This window comes from Cygnus atratus, chromosome 3 (assembly GCF_013377495.2).
Source record: "Cygnus atratus isolate AKBS03 ecotype Queensland, Australia chromosome 3, CAtr_DNAZoo_HiC_assembly, whole genome shotgun sequence".
NCBI lineage: Eukaryota > Metazoa > Chordata > Aves > Anseriformes > Anatidae > Cygnus > Cygnus atratus.
This window is the reverse complement of record NC_066364.1, coordinates 100227972-100244045: the sequence shown is the minus strand read 5'-3', so window position 1 is coordinate 100244045 and position 16074 is coordinate 100227972. Positions and strand designations below refer to the sequence as shown.

Below are 16074 nucleotides of genomic sequence, written 5' to 3'. Positions count from 1 at the left end.
CTTTGATATAAAATAATTTTTTTATGATGTTAAATTTACACCTGAGACAACAATAAAGATTATGAAGTTGGGTTAAAAATCAAAACACACTACAAGCATATTTCATTTACCAAAGTTAACAGTGATGAGAAAGTGGCAGCTTGCATCATTTCAGAACAGATTTCAGTATTTACTGGGACTGGTTGTGGCAGAGTGAAAAACCCTGAAGACCGGGCACTTCTCTCACCCGTGCCTTCAGTGAGCCTTGCCTGGTCAGTAGGTCATAACCATGACATCAGACAAGTCACCTACAAGGACAATGATAATACTTGCTCTGAAAACTTATAGAAGAATCATAGAATCATAGACTATACTGAGTTGGAAGGGACCCACAAGGCTCATCAAGTCCAACTCCTGGGTCCCCAAAGGACCACCCAAAAACCAGACCATATACCTGAGAGCATTGTCCAAACGCTTCTTGAACTCTGGCAGGCTCAGGGCCATGACCAAGTCCCTGGGGAGCCTGTCCCAGTGCCCAACCATCCTCTGAGTGAAGGAACTTTACCTAACACCCAGCCTGACCCTCCCCTGTCCCAGCTCCATGCCGTTCCCTCGGGTCCTGTCGCTGTCCCCAGAGAGCAGAGCTCAGCGCCTGCCCCTCTGCTCCCCTCGTGAGGGAGCTGCAGGCCGCCATGAGGCCTCCCCTCAGCCTGCTCTGCTCTGGGCTGAACAAACCAAGGGACCTCAGCCGCTCCTCATATGTCTTGCCCTCTAGACTCTTCACCACCTTCATAGCCCTCCTTTGGACACTCTAATAGTTTTATGTCCTTCTTATACTGTGGTGCCCAAAACTGCATACAGTACTTGAGGTGAGGCCTGCACCAGTGCAGAGTAGAATGGGACATTCCCTTCCCTCAACCAGCTTCTCATTTAGGTGTCTTGGATTTCCTTGAAATTTTGAGCACTTTAATGTTGTACTTTCCAAAAAATGACTATTGCAGCTTCAATTAAACATTTGAATTTGTGTTTTGAGTGCTATTTTGCACTGGCTAACATTATAAAGCCAAATTAGACAAATTATGATGAATGTTCATAGAAATTAAGTATTTTGAACCATTTCCTGCCAAAATGTATGTATTCTGTACTATGAATGAAACAGAAAGCTGGTTCTTTACGCAAATGCCCATATCTTTACAAGGATCCTAACTTACAACCTTATAGTTCTGAATTATATAAAAATGTTATTTCTATTAAAACTTAGCCAATTTTGCTCCTCCCACCCCCTTTTTTTTTTCTCCTTCTTCTTTTTTGTTATTATTTTTTAATTTTCTTGACACTTGTCCCTTCTGCAGCCTGTGGGTGTGGAAGCACTTGCTGAGTACCTGACTACCTACAAAACAGATCTGAAACACACTGTTTGTCTGAAATTTCAGACGTTTTGCTGCCGTGATCTAGGGTGCTTTAGTACTCTAGGAAATGATCTAGTTTTCCTTGTGATTGTAAGTAATCTGTTCGTTGTCTTCAACAGAATAATTGTTTTCTATCCTTAAATCTGTATTGTGCATGACATTTGTACTCATAATGCCAGGTAGATGTTACATTTCAACTCAAGTGCTGCAATTGCTGAGCTGCTAATGATCTCAAATCCAAAAGATTTCTACAACAGAAGACTACAAAATATTATGATTATGGATCTTTTAAAATAAAGATCCTATTGTTTCTGTGTCTTATAGAATATAATGATGTAAAAATAAAATCTGACATTTACTCATGGTCATAGCCTCCTTAACTAGTATTTAAGGAGCTAGGGTTTCATTTGTGATCCTGCCTTATTAATAATATATATATATATTGGTATATTAAGATAAGAAGCCAATCTGGCCTCGATCTTAGGGCAATTCGCTTTGGTCCTCTAAACTGTTGGTGCTTCTTTATGAAACTACCATCGTCCTTTATGAAGTACTTTGAGATCCCTGGTTGAGAAAAGGATATAGCAGTTTGGAGTCCTGATTTCTTCTATTAAGAGGTCTTGATTTTAGGAAATTGTTTCCAGTGTACCTTTTTTTTTTTTTATGCTGATTTTCATCTCCATTATAAATAGCTCAGTAAACCCCACAGATAAATATATTTTCAGATATTTATTAATCACGGGTTGTTGGCTTTATATTATTTACTATTACATTATATTGTCAGAGGTAAAGTTGATTGAGTTTAATCACATTCTTTCTGAATGTGGCAATGAAGAGATATGAGTAGACATTTGTAATATCACAGCCTAGAAGAAAATCATAGCAGGGACTTGGGATCTCACAGCCCAGTACAGTGTAACTGTGGGGCCTTGTGTCCTCCTGTCCCGGTATGTTGTCACAGCATGTCTTTGTAACATCATGGCCCAGATCATAGTCATAACAGGGCCTTGTGAACTCACATCCCAGCACAGCTTCACAGAATGGAGTTGTACCCTCATGGCCCAGCACACAGTCACAGCAGGGCCTTGTGACGTCCCAGCCTGGCACAGTATCATAGCAGGGCCTTCTGGTTTCACTGCCTGGCACAGTGTCCCAGCACAGCATCTCAGCACAGCACTGTAACCTCATTGACCAGAACAGAGTCACAGCACGGCTTTGTCACTTCACATCCTGCCACAGTGTCACAGCAGGGCTTTGTGACCTCACAGCCCGATGTAATGTCACAGTGCAGCACTGTAACCTCATGGCCCAGCACAGAGTCATAGTAGGGCCTTGTGAACCTGCAGCCCAGCACAAAGTCATAGTAGGGCCTTGTGAACGCACTGCATGGAGCAGTGTCACAGTATGTCGTTGTAACCCCATGGCCCAGCACAGTCTCACAGTAGGGCCTTGTGACCTCATAGCTGAGAAGAGACTCACAGTAACATCCAAGGTGACTATATCTGGGAAAAAAAAAGAAAAAAAAAAAAAAGAAGAAAAAAAAAAGCTTGATTTTTGAGGGATTGTTACACTACTTTCACTACACACTCAGACTGCCAGCTTTCCTTTGTTTATGGATGGTTTAAAATGCATCAATTTACCATGTATATGGCTTAAAAATACATTTTACTTCAATACAGTGACAGTGTTCATTTGCTGTTAGCAGTCTTGAACAGGTTGAGAGCTTATGGGTATAAGTTAAAGACCAGATCAATCAAGGACACCTTGTGGCTGGGGCCTATTGCAGGCCAGCTGATCAAGGGGAGCCTGTTGATGAGGCCTTCTGGCTTCAGCTACAAGAAGCACCACACCTACACGCTCTCATCCTGATGGAGAACTTCAACCACACAGATGTCTGCTGGAAAGGCCACCTAGCAGGCTGTGAGCAAACCAGGAGAGTCCTGGAGTGCATTGAGGATAACTTCCTGGTCCAGGTATCAGACAAACCAACCAGAGTTTTACTGGACCTGTTGCTCACCAGTACAGACAAGCTTGTTAAAAAGGTTAAGATTGGAGGCAGCCTGGGGTGCTATGACCATGCCCTGGTTGAGTTTGTGATCTTGAGGGATATGGGCCTGGAAAAGAGCAAAGTCAGGACCCTGAAACTTTAGAAGAGCGAACTTCCAGGGGATGACATCCCTGCCCTTGGCAGGGGGTTAGCACTAGATGGTCTTCAAGGCCCCTTCCATCCCAAGCCACTCTATGATTCTATGACCCCAGGCCACCAGGGATGCATTTGGAACACCTACACTACCTTAAGAGCAGCTGACTTTAAGCAGGTAGGAAATTTTGTCCAATATCTCACATGATTTCCTCCTTCCAATTATATTCACAATCCTTGCTTTTTCCTTCTCTTCATCAGTATTTACTGTAAGAAATAGCTGCTGAATCTGGACCCATGTGAACAAAAGGAGAGCTCTCGTTCATTGTGTGCATAGAAATTGCCTTTTGTCCAGGGAAATCTCTTTAGAGTATTTCTCTGTAAAGGTATTTTTCAGAAACAATTAGGATCACAAAGGTAGTATGAAGTGTCACAGAATTTTTCTATGGCTTGAAAAATAATTATCAGCTTATTTGCATTGTTAAATGTTAATTAGCTGTGAATGTATTTTTTTTTTTTTAACACTGCAATACTTCAATTTCTCATTACAAAATAATTTCAGCTCTATTAATTAGTTCTAACAGTAACTCATAGTAATGGATGACACCTTAAGTGAGCTATTAAATGCACTTTACCACTGATTAGGAAGAAGACAACTGAAAAAACCTGGCTAGGTTTACATAAAGACAGAATATGAAACAATACATTGCAGATTTATTGACTTTCATAGAAGCACCTCACCCCTTTTAAGTAACGTGGGTTAGCAGAACTAAAGATTTTGTCACAGTTTGGTGAAGTACATGTTTGACAGTTTAACAAATGGCCCAGCATATAATAATTTTATGTATTATTCTCTTATTCTCAATAGGGATCTACATCTATATCATGTATGGGTGTTCACTTGTGTAGACATATAATTTTCGTACAAGCAAATAATTTGCTTTACTACAAAGTAAAACCTTGCAAGCTTCTTCTTCTTTTCTTTTTTGACTCACTAGATCCAAACACATCACTGACATATGGTTCTGGCCAAACTTCTTCTGTTAGCCACTATTCTGGATTGTGAAAAAAAATAAATAAAATCCAAGGAGACTTCCCTTACCATGGCATTGTAACCTTTGTGTGTAAGGGGTAGAAAGTGCCGAAACTGAGTTAATCAGAACTGTAATCCACTAGTATTCATATGCTCACTGACAAAGAGTAGATGAAAAATAAATCAACTTATACAGTAGAGAGAGTATAAAAGCAACCTGATAATTGTGTTACTTATTATTCGCATCACATTAAGAAAACCCTTATAATTATTATTGGTTCACTCTTAAAATATCTTTTGTCAGTAATAAGGCATATAATGGCATACAGAAAGGAAACTCATAACAGATTAGGAGTGTTCTCGCAGATGGTGGGACTACTAGAATTCAGTTCAAATCAACACACTGAGTATTATCGCTATTCTTGTCCAAGCAATGTGTACATTTAGTGTTAGTTATACTTAACAAATGTATGTTGTAGATCATACCTATTACTATCAGAAATGTGAGACCCACCATCACATATACTGAGAGCACAACATTTATAAAATTTTTGATAAACATTCCACTTACTTCACAAATTGTAGAACATTTAGATGCTTGCCGTAATCTGGAACATTTAGAAAAAAATAAGGCAACACCTGTGGAATTCAAACTTAATTTTTAACACTTAAAACCAGTAGTACAGAATAGAAATTTTGCAAATTGCTACTTGCAAATGCAACAAGAGAAATTCCTGTGGCTTCCAGCATGATATTCCCTAAGAAAGCAGCAAAGTTCGTGCAAGAGAGAAACCAATGGGAGTATGGTGAACTAGGTACAGGAGTAAAACAGTTGTTCTGAAGATGGGCCAGCACAATCTAGCTGACTCCAGTGACTTGCAGGAACTCTGATGCCATGGAAAATTGAGGACTCATTTCTATTCCAGAGAAGGAAGTTAGGGCCCCAGTCTTCAAACACTTGCATGGCATGCATGTTTATTTTTAGACCTATGAAGTACTCCATCTTGAAGTCAATGGAGATATTTAGGTGCCGAAAGTGTTACATATCTTCCAGTCTTCATCAATTTGGGGTTGAGCCAACACAACAGCCTGTCAAGGTGGAAGAAATTTCAATTTGAAGTGTCAAAGTGTTAAACAGTAACTGACAAAGGCAGCAGTAGGCCTTTCAGAAAATTGGCCAGGTGAGGTACTGAAAAACAACTTCAGTAGACTGGTACAAATAATCTTGAGCATTATCACTTAGCACATACATGAGATGACACTAAGAGAGAAACCACTGGGCATTATCACTTAACACATATGTAGGGCTACACTTCTTCAGAAAAAAAGGACAGGGATGAAGGACAACACTGAAGACTTAAAGCACACTAAACTGAACATATGTATGATCAAATATTCTGAAACATAATCTCATTTTAATAAGATCACATACTTAATCAGTGTAAATATATTACAATAAAACAAAATCCTTGAAGACTAATGACTTATATTCACAGTTTCAGAGGTCAGACTCCACATTACTTAAATTCATCATAACAATACTATAAACAGTCAAGCCAAAATCATGATTTTCGAATAGATGGCATATCTCATATTAATTCAAATCACTTTTCACAGCTTTTAAGAATCACAGTTCTCATAGAGGCAGGAGATCAAGTTTAAAGAATCGGAGTGATTTTCAGCCTTTTACTTAAAGATTGACAAGCAATTTACCACCATGGTCAAAATACCTCCAGTATCTATTTTGTTGCAGTTACAGAAGAGACTCATAGGAAGCACAAACATTTCCACTAGTTACCTTACTGCTAGTTAATCATGAAACTTTCATTGTTGTGGTAAAGTTTTCCTCAATACCTCAGTGCAGACTTACACTAAAAAGTTTGTTAAAGCCTATAACAATCTATGCTGTTAAGCTTACAGTTTCTCAAGCACAAAAAAAAGAAAAAACAAAGCGAACAAAAAAACCCAAACCAAGCAAAACCAACCACTTAAGACAAGCAGAACATCCATGCTGAAATTGTTGCACCTCCTCCAAGACTTTTTAAAGTATAGAAATGTCATGAAAAACAAACCAAACCAATCCAAACAACAACAACAAAATCCAATCTTAAATACCATACCTGTAAAAAAAAAGAAACACACGTAATCACATCAAAGCTCTTCCACAGAGAATTCAAAGCAAAAACATGACAACCTTTAAGAATGACATTTTCTCTTTTAACATGTTAGATTAGCTTTACAGAGAGACTACAGGTGGATAGAGAAATAATTCTGTGTTTTTCACTAAGCTGAACAGTACAGACTGAATACATATACTGCCTTTAGGTATGGACTCTACTGTGGGCACCTCGTCTACTGTAGTCATTGTATGCTAACTATACCACTGCTTCCAAAAACTGTTGTGAATTAGTTAAAAGGTCTCCTGAATTTATTGTAAGATAGGGATGGGATCCCCATTTCTGATATGGCTTTACTGAAACTACTCAGTGAGCACGGGGAGCAGGAGGGTAAAACAAATGTAGTGCGAATTCTCCTCTGAGGAGCAATAGTTTTGGAGACCTTGAAGAGAGAGCACACAGTCCTGTTACAGTTATCAAAGTATACACATACTTAAAGACTTGTATTTAAACGTCTTAGAAGTATATGATAACAACAAGAGTACTGCAAACACTTTAAACAAGGCATTTTGTGACATTGTGGTGTAATATTTTATGCTGGATAATAACCACCTAGAAAAGACATGCTAGTAAGAAGGTACAACTCTCTAAGTATAATAGCTTTAGCAGAATATACATCTACTTGCTATATTAGCAACCTTAATGATATTTTCAGAAACAAAGTTTTTACATTCACCTGAGCAATAACAATGCTATCAAAAAGAGCAGTTTAAAGAAAAGAACATACAAAACCCATGAAGAATGAAGTCTTATTATTTTATTTCATCTTGCATTTGTGTTGTTAAAGCAAAGCATTCTATACATATTATTAGCTACTTACTGCCATTCTACACCCATTATTGACCTAATTGCAGAAAGATGGATGCAGGGACAAACTTGTTAAAATAAGCATACTGATAATGCTTCTTTGACTTCAACAAATATTTATTTAAAAACAGGATTCTGCCAGAAACCGCTCATGTGTTTCTTTTATTAACAGTTAATGGCTTAATTCACAGAACTGAGACACAATGAACATGTAGCAAAATGCAATGCCAGTAATATTGTATGCGTCTTCTTTTTACTAAACATTCTGCATAGGCAGAATATTATGTTACCAGCTGAACTATCAATTAATCAAACACCTAAATGGAAAGAATCTGGTGAGTGATGGTAACTTTTAGATACAAGATGATTCCATATTTATTTATGTAGGCATAAAAACCTTCAGTATCACAGCCATCAGGAATTATTATCTGAAAATACTTTTATATGTATTTTAAAATAGTGTGAGCCAGCTTTATAGCATGTGTCATAGTATGATTGCAAGTTAGGTATGGGAAAAACCTGAAGGAAAAAAATCCAAGTACTTTGACTTGTTTCAAAGCCAACTAACACTGCGGTGGCTTAAAAAAGAAAAAAAAAACAAAAAGTGATCCATTTTTGTTTTGTTTCTTAACACTAGCTTTAACTGTGCACAATTACACTACTGGAATATCTTTAAAATCACTCCTGTGAGATTGTGGAAAAACAGAAAAATGATAGTGTGAGTCTGAATGGGAATTTTACTGTGACATTAAAATGTCTTGAAACGCTAGATTAATATATTTTAATAAATCAGTTTCTTCTACAGCTTCTACAAGATGAAGCTGACTGTTAGCTGTGGCATCTATAGGAATACCTGTTGGAAAATAAAGGTTTACTTATCTCCATACCAAAATCAATGTGACTAATTTTAACATCTAATCATTTCTAACACTGATATAAACCAAAAAGTTATAAGATTTCTGATCTTACTAAATAATTCTTCGATTAAGGCTATTTATTTTTATGCTCAAGTGTATCTGTTTGAATGGATGAATAGAGCTGAAAGCTGAAAAGAGGTTTTCTCTCAACAAGTATCCATTATTTTCCTCTTATCTTCATAAAACAGGAAATATTTTCAAGTACTTTTGGAGCTGCAGACTGATTTCTCGAGGAACTACTATGATGATAAAATGCACAGAAATACCTCAGTGTTATATATGCCATACTTAAAATTTCCTACCCAAGACATGTTGGAGTTGTAACCAAAGAACAAGAATGAATTTTTAAGAGAGAATCAATATTCCTTTACAGTTTTTCATATAGAGCAAGAATAATTAGAACTAATATATTCATTTCCTGTCCTTAACTCACATGTTGCAAAATATTTGAAGGAATTTCTGATTGTGTATAAGACAAAGAGGTCTTCAGTTGCCCTAGCAGTACATTGCATTGAAAGAATGGGAGTGTGCCACATAAATTCATTATTGTAAAAAAAACAAAAAAACAATTACAGAAGTGAGCACCTCTGCTGTCTGCAGACCTCCAGGTTCTTGGCCCTTTGCAATTACGTGGCCCTGAAATTCTCTGGATATGGAATGTGTTTAACTCAGTTTGGTTGTGCAAGAGATATTTGAGGTGGCTAATTTACATTAAGCTATGCCCCAAAACCCTCCATAAAAGTTGCTGTTGATTATAAATATCAACCCTGTTTAAAATTTCTTATCGTGTCAAAAAGTAAAACCACACAATGATACCAGGGATTCAAACAACAATAGATAGTTCTTCTGAAACTCAGAGAACATGTGCATTCAGCTATCATTAAAAACAATGTTAGGTACTAATCTTTTACTCTAGGTAATCATGAAAGAATGTTCCCAAACTGACAGCACTCACAGTGGAAAGGATGAACATTACTTTTAAGCAAATTCAGTGCTATAATGCTGCTACTTTTTCTTTTCCTAGCATTATCTTTGTGGAAATAATTGGTGAAGCTGAGAAAAAGACAAGTAATAAAAATACTTCTTAAAATTCATCACTATATTTCACAGTCACATGAAGGAAGCTGTGCTCCTCTTATTCTAAGGAGTCATCTTTGCAAGCATCTAGAGGTAAATATTTTTCTAAGCAGTCTGGTAGCACAGAAGGGGAAGAAAAAAAGACTGAAGAATCAAATCCTGTTCCCTGCGTAAACAGGGTAAATATTGCCAACTACTACAACAGGGTCAGAATTTTCTCCTTAGTCCATCTGAACAACAGTTTTCTTCAGCCCTATCATTTAATTTTAAAGTAGAATTTGTTTTATACTGCAGACCAATAGTGCCCTAGGAGCTTGATTGGTTACTGCTTAATGAAATTACTTCTGCTGACATTAGATACATTAGGATACTGATTAAAACACTTAATGATCCCTCTTGATTTTAAATTGCTAGCTTAGATTTGTGAGATGCCAAAGTATCTTTTCCCTTCCTTTCCTCCACTCTAATCTTGCTTCTCCTTGTCCTTTTTCTGTTTCTTCATAATCATTAAAGATTGTGGCTCACTCACAACAGCACGATAACAAAACGAACGCTGAACACTGACTGCATTGTTTAAAATATGCCAAAGCCCAGTATATAAACACTCAAAGACAAAGTCATCTTTAAAATACAATTTCCAGGTTCAAAGCCAAAATTATTCTTAAATGTGGACACATTGAAGATTACTGATATAAATAGAAATCCAAACTCAGAATAAACTTTAAATTTAAATATCTGCTGAAAAAAGATAGTCCTGTAAATGTAAAAACAAGTATAAAAGCTTTACTTTTGAGCCTGAACATGGAAGACTGTGATACACTGCCAGATAATGATGTTGGAATGGCATTCCTGTGATGACAAAACCATTTTTCATATTCTTATACAAAACTGTATACCATATCACCTTCCAGTTGGAAACCTGTATATCTTACGGGCAAAATGACAGCTTATCCTCAAATACTGTTAAACACTAGAAATATTAGGTTTGGAAATTTTGCCTGAAAAGGGGGAAAACACAATAGCTGTATAAAGTTCCATTTTCCTTGACAAATCTTATCAAGACTCTTGAGATGAAATTATACGTACAAAAAAAATTTGCTTAGGTACTAAAATCTGCTGTGTCAGAAGCTTTTATGAAAAGAAGTGAATATACTGAATTTTATGCTGAATACAAACTCTAAGACCGGAGAAAATAAAAAAGTACAAGTGTTCATACACTTTAGCACCATTGTAAAGTTAGATTCAAACGCCAGTTCTGCCGCTGTGGCTATACTTTGCAGCTGGTGTAGCTGATGTGAAGCACAAAGACTTCAGTGATCTTTGAGAAGAGAATAACTGGATCTGCTGATCATAATGAATAACACAAGATAGCAACTTTTTCTCTTGTCTTTTTAAATTATTTTTGATCTTAACTTTTACTTGGCAGCCAGAGTGTATTTCTGTCAGCTAAATCCAAGTCCGAGTCCTTTTGGTCTCTGGATGGCTCGTATTGGCTCTGCTATCCCTTTGCCGTCTGGTCCGAGGCCTGTGCCAGGAGTCCAGCCCATGCTCTGAAGCATTCGGTTTCCGATGTTGTTTTCTGGGATTGGTTGGGTGTTTTCACCTACAAACCCTGAGATTAAAGAAACAGCATTAATCAGCACTGCCTGCCATGTGGAGAATAGCAGGATAATCTCCCTTAAAGCTTTAAACCTTCTTATTCTCCTAATTCATCTAACAGGTTGCTAGAACAGGCTGTCTTTGCGCATGTTGACCTCCTCACTGCTTATGAGTCTATATAATACAGCCTAAGGCTTTGCTTTATTTTCAGTGTTTCTAAAGTCTCGCTTATTTTTTAGATGTGACAAATATTGTCGCAGACCCTTTTGTATTCCAATACAGTGGGTTTTATGTCGGTCTTGAAGAACATGTACCCCCTTGCACAAGTCTACCAATACACAGACAAGATGGCCCAGATGTCTCATCCTAATTAAAATTACTAAGCCAAGGCACACCATAATGTCACAACCATCTTTTCATTCTCAGCAATATTTATCAATGCTCAAGATCTCTTTCAATAAAACATGATAAATATTTTTGATTAAACAACTACAGCTGCTACAGAGAAGATACAAATAGGTGGTCTAAAATTCTGAAATTCAGCCATAGCCTTACACAGTTTCTCTTTTATTAAAGATGCAACAGATGTTTAATATATCCATCTTTATTTTTTGGTATTTTCAGTAACATTCGATGCTGTTTACGGGTTTCTTCTTATACAATTGAGATCTCAGAAAAGCTGTGCAACACTACAGAAGAGATTGTCAGGATTGCAAGTATAATGTAACAGATTCATTTTCTTATGACTACAGCGTAAAGAAATGTGAATGTCAAATAACAGAGCTGTTTTTTCCCTCATCAACCAAGATCCTCAAGCTAGACTTTTGGAGATGATGCATGGATAAGCTTTCCCATATGTAGCTGTCTTCCATGAGGAATACAAATGATATTTGTTTCAAGAATTTGCAGTAAAACTTAACGAGTTACACCATACAAAATTTTAAAAAGTAATGAAGCTTTTGAACTAACATGAGCTTTTTTATACAGGCAGCTGTTTTTTCTTTTCAGCTTTTTTCAACACGTTCCTTCCCCCTGATAATAGAACAACAGAACTCACCACATGCCCAGCTTCAAACTTTAACTATTTAACTTTCTACCTACTTATTCTGGCATGCTACCTTTTAAAAAATACTGTAGGAGGAGACCATGGTGTTGTGCTTTTGGAAACCATGATGTCTTCAATCAAGTATTTACTACTGACAAGCAGCTGGCTCATTGTTATATTAACTTACTAAACAGGAACACAACAAAAGTTGAACAAGCTCTTCTGAAAAACCTCATTTAACACACAAACATAAAATGAAAACAAAGCCCCACAGTGGAAACCCCCCACACAGACACAGGGTCAAAAGGAGAGGTGCATATTAAAAACCTGATAGTGATTGAGATGATGAATGTACAGTACTCAAGCACTATTCACTACAGATCTGTTTAGATTCAGAAAAACGGTGGCCACATGAAAGGTAGGCAGCTTCCAAGCATCTCAGTCCCTGAGTCAAAGAAAAAGGGAAACGTACTGAGAGAAGGCATCCTTTAATACTAGTTTGAAGCTATGCTTAATGCTAGGCTTAAAATAAAGGCTTTTAAGTCAGATGACTCCTGTCCCCGCGAGGGTTCCTCTTGAACTGACCAGCACAAAATTCAATGACCAAGACTTCCTTTCTTTTCAGGCCCCCACAGGCAGAGTCAATTTTCATACAGACAACTCCCTGACACTGCCTGGCATACACAACACAGGCTTTGCAACCTTCTTAGTTATACTTTCTAGCTCAGAAAATGGTGAAAAGAAGAAAGGCTACCATTCAACAAAAGTAAAGGTAAAACCTCACAAGCAAAATCCAGGAAGCGCGTTTTGGTCTACTCTTTAGAACTCCTGGTAAGAAATGGGATGTGGTTCCAGTGTCTGTGGGACAATTAATGGGGGAACTTCCAAGGAAAGATCCAAGAGATCCACCAAGCAGTAAAGAACAAAGATACGAGTATATTTTATAAGTATTGGGAATATTAAATGATTCATAATGCTGCTTAGCAACAAAGAGAAATGCTGCTAGGATGGCATGCAAAGCACAGCTTGAGTAAAAAATAATAATTTTTTTCATTACCTTATTTGGAGGAAAACCCACGGACTTTTTTCCTGCAAAACATATACCTCCCTACATGAATTTCAATTCTCAGGACATCCAGAGCAACCTCACACAAAAGATACATGAAAGAATAATTGGTACCATAACATGTTATTTAACAAACTCATCTATTTTTGATATTCTTTGGCATAGGTTGTTTTTTTTTTCTTCCTGTAACTAACAGTAAAATTGGAATACTTTTTGTTTTTACAGATATAAAGTGCTTCTAAAATGTATATAAAAATTCTTTTTTACTCCACTGTGCATACTTTTCTATTTCCTGTTAGAACACTAAGACCTGCCCTGAAGCCTTCTGTTTTATTCTTACACTTTGCCAATTTCTAACAAAAAGGAAGAGAGCAGAAATCACCATAAACTTGGCTTCACAACTCACTTTTGGGCAAACAATCAAACAGCGTCCACTGTCTGAAGGATACTGTGATTGGAGTCTTTGTACAACAGCAAGAATAAGGCAAAACCAAAAAGCCACCCAACTTGCCTATTTTGTGGGCATGTACACTGACTAATTACTCTTTCATGAAAATAAGGTAGATATAGATAGCTTTTATTTCAAGTCTGAAAAAAGGTTTAATGTATGCAGGACATTCTTTTGCAGTAGAGTCAGTTTTTATCTAAATATATATCTACATCTGTCTTAAATTTTTCAAATGATGGATGAAAATTGCAGGAATGTTAATTTGTAATGTAATATTTTACTTGAGTGAGAAGAATATGGACAGCTGTATTCATAACTGCCCTTTTCCTCCATTCCATGGCCAACGAGCAAACAGAAAAAAAACAACCTTGCATCTTTGATTGCATGATGGAAAAGAGCTCTTAAAAATCATGCTACACTGTTTGTTATTCCCCTGACCCTCATTCCTATGCTTTGGGCTTTTACTTTCTAATTAAATTCAGTAATTGTCCTTGTAATATTCATCTTCAAGTTCAGTTTTTAATTCATGCCCATGGCACTTCTTGGACTAGCCAGTAGGCCCTTTTAAAGAGAATAGTCCAAGTACACTGGCCTTGAAAAGGGCTGTGCTACCTCTGGGATGTGTTCAGTCTCGACCCACCCAGGAGCAAGAACAAAATCAACCCATTGTGCCATCCCACAAAAAATAACTACGCAACATCGTATTAAGCAAAAAAGCAGGGATGCCTGTTTCTAACTTTATTGCTGTATGAGGTTTAGTGGTGTTGCAGGAGTTATAAGGAAGTCTCTGTAGTAACAATTTGTTGGAATTCCCTGTGCAGAGCCTTTTCTTTTTACAGACTGAAAAGTCTTAGCAACCTTAATAATCTGGTTCCCAATCTACCAGATACTAAGTCAGGACGCAGGAGTGGTTGCCATTACACAAGTGAGGAGCTAACACTGAGGAACAGCAGCTTGCTTGAAACGATAGCACTGTAAAATTCCTCCACTTGCATCTCTTCACTTCACAATACCAGCAATACACCTTGGTGTACACGAATGGGCGTACTTCAAGGTCTACATTTATTATGCATATGACCTTACATACACGGAACATGGTACCTATGAGAAGGAAGAAGCAAAATTAGCAAGTGAAAACCAAGAAGTCACTGCATTTGTTTAATTTTGATATGATATTTATGGTGGTATTAAAGGCAGGCTTCAATGAAAAATAAAAGTATGCAATTTCTTCTTAACAGCTGTTGAGACAGGTATGTCCTGGTTAAACAGTACACTAGCATTCAGTGCCATACCCTTGATTTTACAGTGATTGCCATGAATTAATTTAATTCCATCTGTAAGCTAAAATCAGATCAGAGGTCTAATACTGCTGCAGGCTCCACATCTGTTTAATCATTTTTGGATACAACAGCTTGCAAAAGTTCAGGTTTTAAATTTGCTTCATATTTAAGAAACAATGTTACATCAGTGTACAACATCCTCAGCAGGAAACAAATGAGCCTATGTACAGTTTTTATCTGACAGATCCATTGTGTTTGAAAAATGCTTCTTTAAAATACTTAAAAGCTCACCAATTAAGTTATCATTTATTATAGAATAATAAAGGAACTGTGACCCTATCAACCATTACTATGACAATATTTATTTGTATGGTCCAATTTCTGGATAAGACTAACATCAAGTATGTTTGGTTTAAATTGGGGTGAATAAAATCAGAATATGGCTAGGTTCAATCTCTTAAATAACCCTTATTTTAGAAAATGCTTTTTTTAAAAAAAATATATATTTTTATTCCAGCTGGAAGAAACAAATGAAGGCATACTGAAGTAATCTCTGGATGCTAAACTATTTTTGATGTTAAGAAAATGTTTTTTTAAACAGTTCTGAGAAAATGACACTGTACAGAAATATAGTCTTGGCCTTTCATCTTTCTTTTATATGATTAAGACCTGTGAGTAGAACAGCAATGCCTTTGCAGAGCATACCACAACTATTATTTCCTCTTCTATCGCTCCCAGCAGCCTTAAATCCTTTAAATCCTTTCCTAGAAGGATCTCTTTTTGCTTGGGTAATTTTTGCAATACATGGCCTGCTAACCCTTACCCCCTACCCTGGATCTCACTTATGTCTATCACAGCAGAGTCAGTCTTTCTACCTCAAATCTTCCAAGGAGCATTGTGGATGGTAATTCACTTGCGTAATTGGCTCAAGAGATGAAAATCTTGTATCTGCCTCTCTTAGCCACTAATCTATCCAGCTGACTGCAAGCCTAATTGGCAGCTTGTTTAGTAATTTGGCTCCTAAAGTGTTGTATTGATGTTGGATAAACAGCCAATGGAAGGCGAAACGATACATGCTGCTTCACTTTAAAAGCTAG

At 37.0% G+C, this 16074-nt stretch overlaps 1 protein-coding gene across 1 annotated transcript in view; it reads right to left on the bottom strand.

Annotated features, from left to right (window-relative positions):
- Positions 1 to 7480: 7480 nt before the first annotated feature.
- GPATCH2 (G-patch domain containing 2) overlaps positions 7481 to 16074 on the bottom strand; it is a 123300-nt gene continuing 114706 nt past the window's right edge. Inside the window, exon 10 of the mRNA XM_035557975.2 lies at positions 7481 to 11151. Within this exon, the coding sequence (XP_035413868.1) occupies positions 10982 to 11151 (170 nt within the window). The 3' untranslated portion in view covers positions 7481 to 10981. The remainder of the gene's footprint in view (positions 11152 to 16074) is intronic.